Genomic DNA, 15,673 nt, shown 5'->3' with positions numbered 1-15,673 from the left:
TTTTTCAAGAATTTTGTTCATATTTATTGTCAAAGAAAAACAGCCACAGTAAATCAACGGTTGACATATTAGAAAAAAAAAAAAAAAAAAATCAACGGTTGACATGCCCCAGAAAAGTCCACGGAATTGACAGCCTACCAGACGCAACACCACAATAAATTAATAATGGACATCCAATTAAATATATACGGCGTTGATATGTGAATGGTGGTACTTATTTGACCATATACATAACCAAATAGTTGGATGGTCCTATTTGTGGGACATGCTACGAAGAGATGTGGTACACTACAATTTAAATTTAATTTTATTCTAATTTTTAGACTAAATTTTTCTCTTTTTAGTTTAAGGCTCTCTTTCCTTCATAGGCAATTTTTTTTTTTTTTCTTTTTAAACTTAAAGAAAAAAGTTGGGTCAAAGTTAGGTTTAAGTTGTGCTTTTATCATTTTCACGCTACGAATGAGAAAATTTCAATGTTTTCCTTTAATTCAGTCTTTAATATTGCTATGTAGTAAATTAATATACTTTTTAATAATTTTAGGATAAAGTTCACTTAACCCCCTCAAACTATCACCCCAATGACAATCTATCCCCCAAACTATCAATTACGACAATTTACTTCTCAATTTACCAAAACAATGATAATGTACCCCCTAATGCTAGCAAAATGACAAAATTACCCATATAAAATTTTCAATAAGACAAAAATGCCCTTAAATTTTTGAAAAAATAAATTAAATTTTTGTATTTTTGTTTTTATTTTAGTAAAGGTAATTTTGTCATTTTTAAAAATTGGGGTACATTGTCATTGTTTTGGTAATTTGGGGGGTAAATTGTTTCAATTGATAATTTGGATGGTAGATTGTTATTGGGGTGGTAGTTTAAGGGGGTTAAGTGAACTTTACCCTTAATTTTATTAAAAAAAATATATAATTATCATATGCTAATTAAAAAAATTATATATTTGTGACATGCATGCTAAAAAATTAGCCAGCTTCCTTATCATCTTCTTCTTCTTTTCTTTTCCATTTTTGTTTTTTGTTTTCTTCCCCCTCTCTCACAAAGTGCTATTTTCCAGCAATTCTTTGAACACTTGGCCCTACTTCAATTAAGGTTTTTAACAAAGAATGTCAAATAAATAAACCACCACATGCTTCATCCTGTAAGTCAATTTCAAGAAATGTTACAGCAAAATCTTCCTTAAACTATTGCTTAAAGACCCTTATCTTTATGTGTTTTTGCCTTTTAGATTCTTCCCCTCAAATAGGAGTCCAAAAAAGGAAGAGGTGAAAAATTACACACGACTTTTAAGACTTTTTTTAGAGTACATGGAACAGAAAACAACAAACAAAAGGACTAAACTAGTCTAGCATAAAGGGGGAAAAAAAAAAAAAAAAAAAAAGAGGGTCATATTCGTCGATAGAGTGGGGGGAGACAAGATGAGAATACGACTAGAAAAAGATTTGGCTGTGACCCAATGTTAAAAAACGTTTGAAAGTTAAAGAGTGAGGATCACAATTTGAGAATCACCTTCAATGATAAAATGACCAACGTTCACTTGTATAAAAAGCTTTACAATATCAATAGCACCTTGACACTCTAAGATCTACTTTATATTACATGTTCAAATCTCTTTAATATGTCAAAAGTAAGATTGGAGGAACCCTTGATCACTATTTGAAACAATTGTTTTAACAAAATCTGGTAAAAAAAAAAAGAAAAGAAAAAGAAAAGAGCTTTACATAGAGTAGCAGCGGTGAGCTGTGAAATATGTACAATTTAATTATAGACATAGCAATCTAATTGCGTGCTACTTATTGTAGTAGCCAACGGGAAGGACATTTCTGGGCTCAAGACTATTCCATTCAAGACCACGGGTCCACAATAACTTGAAAATATTAACTACCTAGAGAGAGAGGGGGAAGCTTACATTATGGCATTTATAAGGCCCAATATATGCGACATACTTTAAGCCTTTGCTTTAAAGTAATACTTGGATGTATGCACTTATGTATATACTTTAGTATGAAGCAAAGCACCATACCCGTGTGGCAGTGGGCTGTAGGACACTAATGGTATACTTTGGTACAAAGCTCTTCTCCGGGGCCTAGTTTACAAGAAAAAATGCCTTATTCTATTTTTTGTTTTTTTTTACATGTCCTCGTAAGGGAAGGAAAAGATGAGATGAAGATTCAAACTAATGACTTTTATTTTATAAGACATAATCTCTGGTCGGTTGAAACCATCCCTTTGAGAAAATCGCCTTGTTCAAAAGTCAAGGATGAGAGATTTAAGGGCTAGAAAGGACAATTTACATCCCCTAAGCTACCGGCTAGATGGGCCTTTAGTGGAGAAGAGAGACATAATGCATCTTTTTTGTTATAGTCTCAACTGATAAAATGATTTGGGAATTAATTATTTTTGTTAAGTTCATCAATCCGATACATTATCACTAAATTTAGGTTCCATTTGTTTCGACATAAATTAATTTCTAAACATTATTATTATTTTTTTTCATTTTTCAATATTTGCTGCGACAAAAATAATAATCAAACTGAAAACATTTTCGGTTTGATTGAAAATGTTTCGTTAATTTTCATAAAATAGTTGACCATTTTTCGAGTTTGACCTTCTCATTCTCAAATTATTGGAGTTCATCAAACTTCCGTGGCTCCACTAAACAACTGTTGTACCTTCGCCAAAGGTCGCCGATCATTTTTCATACGAGCCAAATGCTAAAAAATGTTTTGATGATTTTTTTTTTCTTTTTTGCTTGAAAATATATTATGACGACATCAAACAAAAACCCCAAGAAAAAGAAGAAAAATATTGAAAAGCTCACTTAAATTATATATAAAGTTTGCAATTACAGGCTTACAGCCTCAAATTTGGAACCGTTATTTGCTTTATTTGTGAATTTAGAGCCATGCATGCTGGATTCTTCAAAGGAGTATGTAGCTTGTTGAATTTAGAGCCATGCTGGATTCTTCAAAGAAGTAATGACAGCCTTCACTTGCAAGTAATTTGAAAGAGAGTAGATACCTTTTTCTCGGCCCTGCCCACTCATCTTGTACCCACCAAAAGGAATTGCAGCATCAAATATATCAAAGCAATTTACCCACACGCTCCCAACTCGTAGCGCACGTGTCAAAGTCTGAGCAGTGTCTATGTTCTGTGTAAACACCCCAGCACCAAGCCCATAATGAGTGTCATTTGCTCTTCGTATCACCTCGTCAAGGTCCCTGATATCACCCAATAACATTAGCGCTTGAGCTTAGGGTGATAATTAATGAGATGTTTAGAAATGCTTCTTTTCTCACCTGAATTTCAGGATGGACTGCACTGGCCCAAATATCTCTTCCTTTGCTATCAACATGTTATCCTGATCATATAAGTTACCATATATCAATCTTTGTACAGCATCATAAAATGATGCAATAACTAGTGACTAGAAGATATAATTAAGTACCTTAACATTTGAGAAAACCGTGGGCTGTATATAGTAGCCCTTGTTGCCAAGTCTGTCTCCTCCAGCTTCAAGTGTAGCTCCACTTTCAACACCAGATTTTATGTATTTCATGATCTTCTTAAATTGTTTCGTATCAATCTGGTTTATTTCAGTAACCAAAAGTGTTAAATTGTTGCTTATCAGTGTTGAACATATATATATAAGATTTGACATTCAAAACCAATTTTCACTTGAGGATTAATTATTGTTGCTGATTTACCTGAGGACCTTGTTCAATGCCCCCCTTAAATGGGTCACCAACAGTACGGTTCAAAGCACGAGCCTTTGCTTTCTCTACAAACTCATCGTATATACTTTCATGTACAAATGTACGAGAGCCAGCACAGCAGCATTGTCCCTGCAGATCGCCCCAAAATAATATGATCAATAAAATGAATTCTAAGTACTTCCTTGAGACAAATCATGGAGTCGGAACAATTTTTTTGGACAAACCTGATTAAAGAACAAAGCAAAGTGCGCAAGCTCAACAGCTTTATCTACATCAGCACCCTCACATACAATAAAGGGGGATTTCCCTCCAAGTTCCAGAGTTACTGACTTAAGATTACTCTTCGCTGCCATTTCAAGAATAGCTTTTCCTGTATTTGTTGATCCAGTGAAAGCAACCTGCATAAAAATTACTAAGAGTTTAGGAGATATACTAGCAAAGATCAGGATAATAGATAATATGCGTCCTGGATTGCTAGCACTGCCCCTAATCATTTCAACATTTGATGGAATACCAAAGAAATTCCCTGTTGCATGCTAAACACCCATACAAGAAAATTTACTATCTTAAGACGCATATTACATTTAATAGGAATGCAATACTAAAGATCTTAGACTACCTTATCCACATCCATATGACTGGCAATAGCTGCACCAGCAGTTGGACCAAAACCAGAAATCACATTTAAAACACCTGGAGGAAGTCCAGCCTGTCAAAAAGATCAATGATCAGAACATAAGATAAAGAGACCTCTATGGTTTTTGCACCCAATTTCTTTGGCCCGATAAACGATTAGAAGATTTAGCTTGTATGAATCGCTATTGGAAAGACGAATTAAAAGCACTTTATTGTCAAATATTGTATGAAAGACTTGAATTACATACAAACTTGTGCACATTATCTGCTCAAATGTTTCAACTGCCATCAGTTGAAATAATTATGATATGCTGGAAGTCATGAGCAAGCTTAAAAAATAAGTGGGTGAATTTATCAATCACAATAGCCAAAGGTTATAGAAAGGTAAAAAAAAAAAACTCGATACTTAAACAGTAGAATATATATATATCCACATCCGTGGATTTAAGCACACTAAGTACTCAATGGATTTAATCGCCTTACTACAAATTAGGAGATAGAAATCTTACAGGTGGTATATATAAAACATCGGGATTTTTTAGGGTCCAAGCCACATACATATTTTATTCATGAAATTTGGCGAATGAAACAACATTCATGAGAGACCATCTTAAAAGAAGACAATAAAGTTTCACCATGGTCTACCTCGTGCAATAGATTTGCTACAAAGAGAGCAGACAAAGGTGTTAGCTCTGATGTTTTAAGAACAATAGTGTTGCCGCATGCTAATGCAGGACCGATCTTCCAAGCAAACATGAGAAGAGGAAAATTCCATGGAATAATCTGACCCACAACACCAATAGGTTCATGCAAGGTTTCCACATGGTATGGTCCATCAGCTGGAGCTGTGAGACCATGAATCTTATCTGCCCAACCTGAAATTTTGTATATAGAAATCTTAAAAATCTCGCAAAAACAGACAGAATCTATAAATCAGAACTGATATACATACCAGCATAGTATCGTATCAGACGTGTCATCATTGGAACTTCAACTTTAGTAGCCTGTTCATATGGCTTTCCATTGTCCCAAGTCTCAAGTGCCGCAATTTCGTCATTGTGCTTTTCAATCAAATCGGCAAAGCGCAAGAGTATCCTTTGTCTTTCCTATATATATAGACGTATATATAATTTTAAAGAATCAAATTAGTGAAGAAAATAAGAAGCACAATAATGAATAGTTACATAAGCGGTCATCTTTGGCCACGGTCCTTCATCGAAAGCCTTACGAGCAGCAGCAACCGCTCGATTTATATCTTCAGCATCACCTTCAGCAACATGAGCAATCACATCCCCTGTCCTGGGATCCAATGTTGGAAGAGTCTTCCCTGCGGCCAAAGGAAGCCACGGCATAGAATCCATTATATATTTGTCAAATAACAGTCAAATGAGGTTGAAAATATGTAATACATATACACCAATTTGTGAACGAATGCTGTGAAATCTCACCTGATGCAGCATTGACAAATTTTCCATCAATCAAAAGCTGCTTAAAATTTACATTAACCGGTGGAGTGATTGGATCCTCAACAGCAGCAGCAGCAGCAGCAGTGCTATATTTACAACTTACTCTGCTCCGGGTAGCATTCCTACCTGAAGAGAAAATATTTTTCAACCAATAAAAAGCATAAAAACTCTGGGAATAACAAAACCCAAACTAAGGAAACAATATCAGAGAACATAAATCAATCAAGAACAGCGGGGCATTTAGAATATAATGTCATTAATTATGAATATCCAATGAGGAATAGAAAAGGTAAACGAACAGATAAAAGTGAGAGTACTTGATATTGACAAGTAACAAATTGGGAGTGTCGAGAAATTAATCTGTTAAAACTTTTCCGAATATCACTACCTTGCCACATCACACCCTGTAAAATGCTTCAAACATGATTCTCATTGGTAACAGTTCTTCCTTCACATATATAATTTCCCAAACACACACAAATATATACGTTGTGATATCAACAAAAATATTATATAAAGTAGAATCTGTTTTTGTTTTTTTTTTTGCTAAGGAATTAAATCAACGATCGAAAACTCTCACTAGAATTTTCGTTTTCTGTCGTATACATTTTCTCGGCAAACAAACAGAGCACTTTCAAGGCGGATATAACTACGATCATATCATTCAAAAAAAAAAAAAAAATCATCAACGAAGAAAAGGCGAATATCACAGTCACATAACAACCAAAGCCGAGAAAACTTAGAAAAGTTTTACTAAAACGTAAGTTTTCTTTCCTACATATTTTCTCGGCAAACAAACTATGACGAGATCCTCATTGACGAAAAGTCGAGCATTATAACCACACAAAAGGCAAAGGAATCCAAACAATATTCAAGTCGTCAGAGGAAACATTACCTATAGAAAACAAAGAAGAAGCAGAAGCAGAAGAGAGAGAACGAGAGAGCTGCCTACACATCACCAGACTCGCCATGGTTCACAATATCTCTATCACAAGATTCACAACCGCTCACACTACACCTTCTCTGTCTCAGCGCGCGATCATTTATAAACAAATTTTATTTCCATAATTATATAAAATTCTACTTTTTAACTTTTTTTATATTTGCCTGTGTAATTAACGAACCATGAGAAACGCACCGCCTACCAAACAGTACTAGTCTACAGATGAAGCGCGCCTAAAAACGGGGAACGTATGAAAAATGCGAAGACGGCGGGGGGTTTTTCCTTCTTTTTTTTTTTTCTTTTCTTTTTGTCATGACAGCTCACTGCAGTGGCATTGTCCGCCAAAGTCGGGGTCCAACTTGAAACTTCGATGGATTGGGTACACAAAGTTCTGATGTGTCAGCTATAGACCGCGAATCAGAGACGTTGATGGAGATTGGATCAGAGAGAAGATTATGATTTTCTTTGTTTAGGCTACGTTGACAGATTCAATGTACTCATTTTGTCAAAGAAATAACCTGAGTGGGTAAACGTGACACGTTACGATTCACAACACCTGGGTTTAGATAAGACTTTGGGAGAGTGATCATTCTCAAATATGGCAAGTTGAAAAAAATAAGTAAACTCTTAACCCAAGATAAGAAGAATGATTGACGTAAATATTTTATTCATCTCATTTTATAAATTCAATATATCTTAGCCATTGGATTTATTGACTCATATGACCCCACACAAATTTATAGTAATTTCATCCATCAACTATAAGAATTGTTAAAAGATAGCTAGAAATAGAATGAATTCTATCCTTTCATCCGAAATAAATATATATATATATATTTTTTCTTTTCTAATCTCCAAAAACAAAGACTTGTAAGATATGGTGTGATATTCTATTTCAAGGTGTGACATCAACCTAACTTTGGGAATTGGATGGCCTCAACAAAAAGAAATTAGTCTTAGAATACGTTGTAAAATAGGTGTGATGATGAACGAGTGTGAAAAATAGTTTCACTCTTTGAAAATAGTCATTTATGTGATCTTCTTGACTTATGGAACAAAAAATTATTTATCCCTACCATATTTTCAGAGTGTTGTTAGGGGTATTACTCTTTTTACTATAATTTTTTTTGAAAACAATTTTCTATGGAAAGTCTAGGGCTGAAGTCTGAAGAAGTCACCTTCTCTCGAATGTAGACACCTACGGGACAGACTATCTTCTTGTACAAATCTTAGAATACAGCCCACTGAAAGGCGTGATTTATGAGAAGCTCTAATCAGCAAATTTTCTTAATCATATCATTTCCTCTCCTTTCCCCAATAAGTTCCATATCTCTCTTTACTAGGAAAAATCATTCAACCGACAATGAAAATTAAAGATGCGATTCAAGTATCATGTTTTTCTCTATCATTTTCGGAAAAGAAATCTCTGACAAAATGTTCACATCTTTGGTTACAATCTGGCCACTGTTAATTACTGAGTTCCTTGTATTTCAAACTCATTCGCATTTCACGCCAAAGAAACATCTTACAAAGGAGAGGAGAGCAACATAAGAAGATTCAGGTCCGCTTGATCTTTGAAAATGTTCCTGTCTCAGAGAAGTATGTGCTTTGAGTTCCACTGCCAAGCTGGTGTGCATGAGCCTGTGGATTTGTGAGCTCTATCCCCTGTAGAGAGAAAATGGCGATTGATATTATTGACAGAATACAAGAATAAATATCAACAAGAACCAATAGTAGAGTAACTCAGTTTAATTTTTCTTATCAAAAGGTTGTGGGTTTAAGATCAAGCAACCAATTTAACAGCAAAGAACTTGAGCATCTGGTAAGGAATGAACCCCATAAACATCAATATATTTGCACAGGAAAAAAAAAAAAAAATGGATTCATCCTACAATTGTAGTATGACGTAATTAAAAGAAAATTGACTACCCTGTCCAAAACAACTTTTCCATTGTCATCAACTTCCATTTTTGCAATATCATGCACTATGGAGGCCCATTGCTAACTATACATACTTTAACTGAGTTCAACCTCTAATAAAGGTTGATTCCATAATTCTATATATAGGAACTTCTAATGGTTTAAATCAAGTCTAAATGAGGCTCATTTCCATTTGATATTTGAAGTGGACAGAAGCCAACAACAACAACAGCAGCAAAGAAAAAGAGACCAATGTTCATGTAGTTGTTGCCAACCTCATGCCAAGAAAAATCAAATGAAGTCAATGCCTAGGAGGTAGATCAGGGAGGTGACGATGGCAACGATCTCAAAGGAGTTGACAATGTTAAGAGGGTGGAGTTGTGGATCTTCTCATGCCACCGTGCCAGCAATAACTGATGCACTTTCCTTTTTCCAAATGCAGGCTTTAAAACAATGTGTTTTAGTAAGATGGGATTTTAAATGAGTAGAGCTTCAGCCACTTTAGATTTGCTGAAATAAGATCTTGGCCATGAACTTACCTCTGTCCTGTTGATATGCAACTGGAGAGGAGCCATATCCCTAATTCAATTACTACCCATTATACCATATGCGAAAATTGAGCATTCATAGATGACTAAGATACAAAAACATGTCAACGAACACTATCATTTGGGCATAAGTTCCTAAAACTGGCCTTAGGGCTTTACACAAAAATTTTAACCACACACGCTTCCTATTTAAAAGCTTATACATATTACAGAGAGTAAATGAAAAGGGTAGAAGGTAGTACAAACCTGCACTGGAGTAAATGCTAAACTTGAAGTCAATCCTGACGAAGCACCACTACTTCCATAATTCTTTTCCTTAAATCTGAAAGCATTAAGTAGCACATGAGATCAATAGGCAATGTTGATGTTGAAATTTAGCTGTTAGAAAGCACAATGGAAATAGAAATGGTAATCCAGCACAACTTATAACTACTAAAATAAGAAATTACAAAATAGCTTGTCAGACTAGCAGTATGGCCAGAAAACAAAAACATAATATAATTGAAAGCCGCAGTGGAAGACTAACTTCTTAGTAACTTTTGCAGCAAGCTTGCTCTGACCAACTGATACACGCAGCTTGCCACTCCCAGCCTGACCGAGCATTCCATAACCCTCTCCCAGTCCATCCCCTGTCATCAAGGAGCATAAAACAGTAAGAAAGGAGTATGAAATGGGTAACATTAACTGGCAGTATACTTTCTGGTGTCAATTTACAAAGGCAGACTGTATTTAAGGACAATAAGTTACCAAATGAAAATGGTATTATGGTATAAACATCAGGATAGATGCTACCAAGTAGAGATATTTACCTTAATCCTCAAAAATGCAACCCAACTAAATCAATCAATAAATAAGAAATAGAACCTTCAACAACATAATTTAAAAATGAAAAATTCATATTTAGAAAATAGGCATTAGTGGGACTTGCATATGTCATAAATATATTTTCGACCTTACCAACTAAAAGCTTAACCTTATAACATTGTGGATATGGGAAAAATAAATGCAGAAGAACCTAATTTACAATTAGCAATTACTCAAAATCAGAACAAGCTGAAGACAGTAAACTTTACCTAAAGAACTCTCTTCAGGTACACCAAATTGCATCCTATTCGCCAGCTTCCTCATGTCTGTTATCGCATATCTGAAGTATGAAATATAAGCAAAAGTGTTACACCATACCAACTTCATTTAAAAAAAATAAATAAAGAAGAAATTAAGCTGTAGAAAGCAATTGAAAAACTGCACTACCTTTCCTTCATCTTCCTCAGTCGACGACCACCTCTCTTCTTTTTAGGCTCAGAATCAGGCACTGGAAGTGGTTTAGGTTGCTTTGCAGGAGGTGGCTCTTGCCACTTCTCAATTTTCTTACGGACCTCTTCTCGTAAGTTTCTTCCAGTATTCCCTGATGGATCACCTCTGGTGGAATCTACTCTTGCTGCAAGTGTTGACTTTGCAGCCAAGAGCCGACAAGCACGCATCCTCAAAGATGGAGGTGTAGATTGAAATATCTCTGTTTGCTCCATATAACCCACACGAAATTGTGATGTTGCAGTAGAAAATCCAGCAAGGTTCTTTTTCTTTGCACCTAGAAGCTGAACATTACAAGCAGGCATCTTAGCTAACGCTACAAGACCACCAGCAGTCCCCATAAGTTTAGCTGCAACAGCACTCCCGACAATTGTAGAAAGATTTGGCGCAATATATCCCATTCTACTTTCTACAAAATCAAGGACCTTTTTCTTTGCTGCATCAAGAGCAAGAGCTCGATCACATGCATCAATTGTCTTATTAAGAATTTCTTCGGGAAGTGGCTTGCCACTTGTAGTTGATGCTGTAACTGACACAACCATAATAATAGCTGAGGGTAGAAGCCCTTCCAGATCAACCAGTGTCAAATCCATTTCATTCCCGATCTTCTTAACAACACGAGCATAATCGATTGGGTGATGCACAAGTGATTCAAGCTCAGGAAATTTCAACCGATACTTGTCACGAATAAAATTGTGGATAATAACGATTTCATTCTCAATGTCAACTGACAAAGCATTACAGTCCACAATCAGCAGGTATTCAGGATCATCTTCCAAAACCATTCCATGATTTGTGATATCAGAACCTTTTTGGAGTGCATCTTCCACCTTCTGCCGATTAGAAACAATATTAACCAAAATGTCAGCATCAATAGGCATATCTAGTTAAAACAAACAAGCATAGACAACGGTCAAATTATAAACCTAAAACCTGCAAGAAAGTATCACAAGGCACAAAAAGAAGAACATGGAAAAAAAAGGACCACGCAGAATCTCCAATGCAAGAGAGATTGAACCAAACATGTTCCATTGCAGAACTGGAAAATATTAAATCAACCAAAAAAAGAGTGGGAGAATAATACAATGCAAACATAGAACTTTCATTTTTTTTAAAAAAATGGCACATGCCATGTGAAAATAGAAGCACATGCAAAATTATGAATAACCTGCATAATATCAAGATATCTCTGGGTTTTCTGCAATTTTGAAACGCTATCAAGATCATCATAGTTAAGAGTTTCTATGTCCGCCATGTCCCCATCGACATCTTCCTCCATATTTCCAGCATCAACATCATCTTCCTCCTAAAAGAAGATAGGAACATAATATATATGATGCCAAATCTGAAAAAATATTAATCAAAGAACTTTAAAAAAACCAATGTTATTGTTTACACAAAACAAAAAAACTCACAAGAAGATCTGCTTCATTGTCAGATAGTTCATCAAGGTCTGCAAGGAAAGAATCAGCAAGAGTTGCCTGCAATCAACGAAAATATGTTAAAAATAAGAAAGAAAATGAAGGTATCACCTATAATAGCATTTATAAGTAACTGAGTATAAAAATGAAAAATATTCCGAAAGAACGCAACAAGCTCTCATGCGCAAGTACTTCTTAGCAAATGTTTATAAGATCCCATGATAAAACTGACACAACAATTGTAAGTGCATGTACCATTGGATTCCCTCAGAGAAGAATAACAACTTTTGAGTCCCAAATAGCTGGCTAAAGAACCCAAAAGATAATATCCTCCTTATATCGAACTACATCATAACCCACATACCACGAAAGAACTTTAAATGCCTTCGAAACATTTTCAACGGGGAAGCATAATATGACCCTTAGAATCCCACAGTACGTGGAAAAGCATGTTAAACCAACCAAAACTATGCTAAACAAAATCATCAAGAAGTTCCTCATGGTGATTTATACTATAACACCCCAAGGCCAAAACCCAATAAGCCAAATATCAAAATTAATCTTTCGTCTACTAAAAACTATTAGTTTAATTTTTTTTCCAAAGTGTGATGAGCTCCACATAGAATTGCCATTCATAAAATTCTCATTATGAAATCACATTTAGTTACTTCAAAATGTGTTGAATAAAATGCACATGATAATTAAGCAAACATTCAATAACCTCAATTTCACTTCCGAAAAAAAGGGGGGCAGTACAGGAAAACATGAAAATTAAAATAAATAATTAAATTAATAACTAACCATTCTTTCAAACTCCAAACGACCAAGCTCAGGTGGAGTTCAATCTTCTAGGGTTTTCCCTGATTTCGAAAAAAGAGAGAACATGGTTAGGAATCGAAATCCCTAAATCGACTGCAAATTCTAATCGAAGAGAAAAGAAAGAGAGATTAGTACCTCTATGGAATTTTGAGACGTTAAGCTTCTTGACGAGGCGCGAGGAAAACACTTGTGGAGAGCGGGTACCGAGTACCAACCGACTCGTCGCGGACGAGGAGAAGAGGATTTCCTTTTTCTTTTGCTTAATAACTTTTTTGGTTTTAATCTTTTTATTCCCCTAAGTTGAAAAAGATAAAATCCATACCTCGTTAGTTTCCCCAAGTTTTAATTAACGAAATTTTCATGTGCCATGTGTCTTAAAAATTAAAAATAATTAAAGATAATAAAATAATAATTAAAAAATAAAAATAAAAATTTTATGGAGACCGACCACCCTATTTTGGCCAATGATGGTGGCCGACTTTGGGGTAGTCGGCCACCCCAAGGGCCAAAAACCACTCCTTTGGCCTTGGGGGGTTGACCACACCTAGAGGCCATTCGGCCACCCCCTTCCTGGATTGCTGCGTATTAAAAGTTAAGGTTGCCTAGTCAAAAGCATCGAGCGCTGAGACCCAACGATCCCACAACTCTTTGGCTGTATTTGGCAAAGGGTCGAATTGGACCAGACATAAAAATTCAAAAAAATCATTTCAAAATTAACTTCAATATTCTTATTTTTTATATCACATCAATCACTTTTTATTACTATTGAAATAATAATAATAATAATAATAAATCACTACAAAACAATTTTTTTTTTTCATTTTTTTTATACAAAACATTCTTACTTTTTTCTCTCATATTAATCAAATCTGCTACAATACCGTTCCACTCCCTTTTTTTCATTCCACTGCCAAACACAGCCTTCAAGAAAGCAATGTCGCCCACCAACCTTGATTCAGGGTTTCCCCTCACCAACCCACTGCATTGTCTCAGAACCCGGAAAAGGTCCTGGTTATTCTCATTTTTGCACAAGATTTTCTTGAGAATTTCAACACAGGGTGCCAATCTTCTCTCCAAACTGACAGTCAAGACCGAGGAATTCTTGGAAATAAAGTTGCTCGGCTCAAAGCATTCCCAGCAGTTTCTTCGTTATTTTTCTTATATTTAAGGATCCAAACTACTTTTTGCTCTATTTTATCAAAATACATTCCAATAGCTTCCCTTAATCATTCTCTATATCATTAAAATATATATATTTTTTAATTATATATATATATATATATATATGAGAAATGAGAGATGAGAGAGAATTGTGAAACATGAGAGGAGAGTGGAGAGAAGAGAGAGAATCATTGCAATAGTGGAACCCAAAAGCAATCCTAATGTTTAGAGTTCATTTAGGGAGTTTGCTGTTGGATTTTTTTGCGATTTTTTGGACATATTTCCTAAACTTAGGGAACAGACTCCCTTATAGGGAGTCTGCTGGAAATACTCTCAGAACCCACAAGACCCAGATCCTGAAAAAACTCGATCTTGGGTTTGAGAGTCTTGTTGATATCACATAAGAGTAATTGGGGGAAAACAAGGACCGCGGACCTGGTTGGCCGGTCACCTCATAATTTTATTTATTATTATTATTATTTTTTAGGTTTAGTTTTTTTAATTATTATTTTGTATTTTTCATTATTTTTAATTTTTATAACACATAGCATATTATGGGAGTGACACGTTGAAATACCATTAATTGGGACTGACAGAAACTACCAAAGATATTAATTTTGTCTTTTCCCATAAGTGAGGTACCAGATTTGTCTAGTTTTAAAACTTAGGGAGAAAAAATCAAAACCTAAAAATCGAGGTACCAAATAAGTTATTAACCCTTTTTGGGTTTTTTAATTTTTTTATCCTCAATAATTATTTTTGCCCCTGGGTTGTGGTCTCTCTGTTAGGGGTAAAATAGCGGTTGCAGTTAGCGGTTAGTGGCTAAAACCGCTAACCGCAACCGCCTAGGCGGTTAGTAAATTTTACTAACCGCCTCCGCTAACCGGGTAGCGGTTAACTGCCTAGGCGGTTAACCGCCCGGTTAGCGGTTAACCGCTTTGGAATAACCGCTTTTTTTCTAACCGCTTTTTTGGGCTTTTTTCTTTGGACCGATTTTGGGCCGGGTTTGGATGGGGTTTGGGCCAGTTTTGGGCTTATTTTAAACATTTTTTTTCCCTTTTCATGGCCATTTTAGCATTAAAAATTGCTATATACCAAAATCTTGTTGGCCATCTTCTACAAATCTACACATCATATAATATACAAATAAAATTACAACAAAATCATCACTTCACTTGTAGTCTTATACATAGACTCAAACAAGTTCATAAATTCACACATAGAAATAAAATAAAACACAAACAAGTTCATAAACTCACAAGCAACCAAAAAAAACCAACATGGTTGAACTTGAAGCTTGAGGCCCATTTCAATCAACCAAAAAAAGTTTATAAACTCACGACTTATTGTTATTTATTTTATATATATATATATATATTATATTTTAAAAAAAGCGGTTAGCGGTTAATGGTTATAGCGGTTAGCGGTTGCGGTTAGGCGGTTTTAAATTTCACCCCTACGGGTTTACGTGTTGAGTTTGTGTCAACCCGGTTAACCCGTCAATACGAACACGACACGTTTATAAAACGGGTGACTCGTTTATAACATGAACCCGTTTAACGTAAACCCTAATCTTAAAATTATGTGTCGAGTTTATGGGTTGCGAGTTAAATTATCAGCCCTAGTTCGTTTGCTAGACATCTCTTTGCTCCCTTTTTTTTTGTTTTTTTTTTTTTTTGTTCTATCTTTTTTTGAGGAGAGATCAATCTAA

The 15,673-nt window shown here is 35.2% G+C and overlaps 2 protein-coding genes across 2 annotated transcripts; both read right to left on the bottom strand.

The window, feature by feature from the left end:
* Nucleotides 1-2,843: 2,843 nt before the first annotated feature.
* Nucleotides 2,844-6,916, bottom strand: LOC132179192 (aldehyde dehydrogenase family 2 member B7, mitochondrial-like). The gene is made up of 11 exons (XM_059591856.1): nucleotides 6,735-6,916; nucleotides 5,822-5,965; nucleotides 5,558-5,700; nucleotides 5,326-5,479; nucleotides 5,019-5,248; nucleotides 4,357-4,446; nucleotides 3,962-4,135; nucleotides 3,729-3,866; nucleotides 3,470-3,607; nucleotides 3,321-3,382; nucleotides 2,844-3,242 (listed from the first exon to the last, which is right to left on the bottom strand). The coding sequence occupies exons 1-11, from the start codon at nucleotides 6,808-6,810 to the stop codon at nucleotides 2,969-2,971; spliced, it is 1,623 nt and encodes a 540-aa protein (XP_059447839.1). The 5' UTR covers nucleotides 6,811-6,916; the 3' UTR covers nucleotides 2,844-2,968.
* Nucleotides 6,917-8,164: 1,248 nt separating this feature from the next.
* Nucleotides 8,165-13,073, bottom strand: LOC132179268 (U4/U6 small nuclear ribonucleoprotein Prp31 homolog). Its single transcript, XM_059591966.1, has 9 exons — nucleotides 12,937-13,073; nucleotides 12,784-12,842; nucleotides 11,977-12,042; nucleotides 11,730-11,867; nucleotides 10,502-11,394; nucleotides 10,324-10,394; nucleotides 9,777-9,879; nucleotides 9,497-9,572; nucleotides 8,165-8,447 (listed from the first exon to the last, which is right to left on the bottom strand). The coding sequence occupies exons 2-9, from the start codon at nucleotides 12,784-12,786 to the stop codon at nucleotides 8,340-8,342; spliced, it is 1,458 nt and encodes a 485-aa protein (XP_059447949.1). The 5' UTR covers nucleotides 12,787-12,842; nucleotides 12,937-13,073; the 3' UTR covers nucleotides 8,165-8,339.
* Nucleotides 13,074-15,673: the final 2,600 nt, after the last annotated feature.

This window comes from Corylus avellana, chromosome ca4 (assembly GCF_901000735.1).
Source record: "Corylus avellana chromosome ca4, CavTom2PMs-1.0".
NCBI classification, from domain to species: domain Eukaryota; kingdom Viridiplantae; phylum Streptophyta; class Magnoliopsida; order Fagales; family Betulaceae; genus Corylus; species Corylus avellana.
This window is presented reverse-complemented; position numbering and strand designations above follow the sequence as displayed.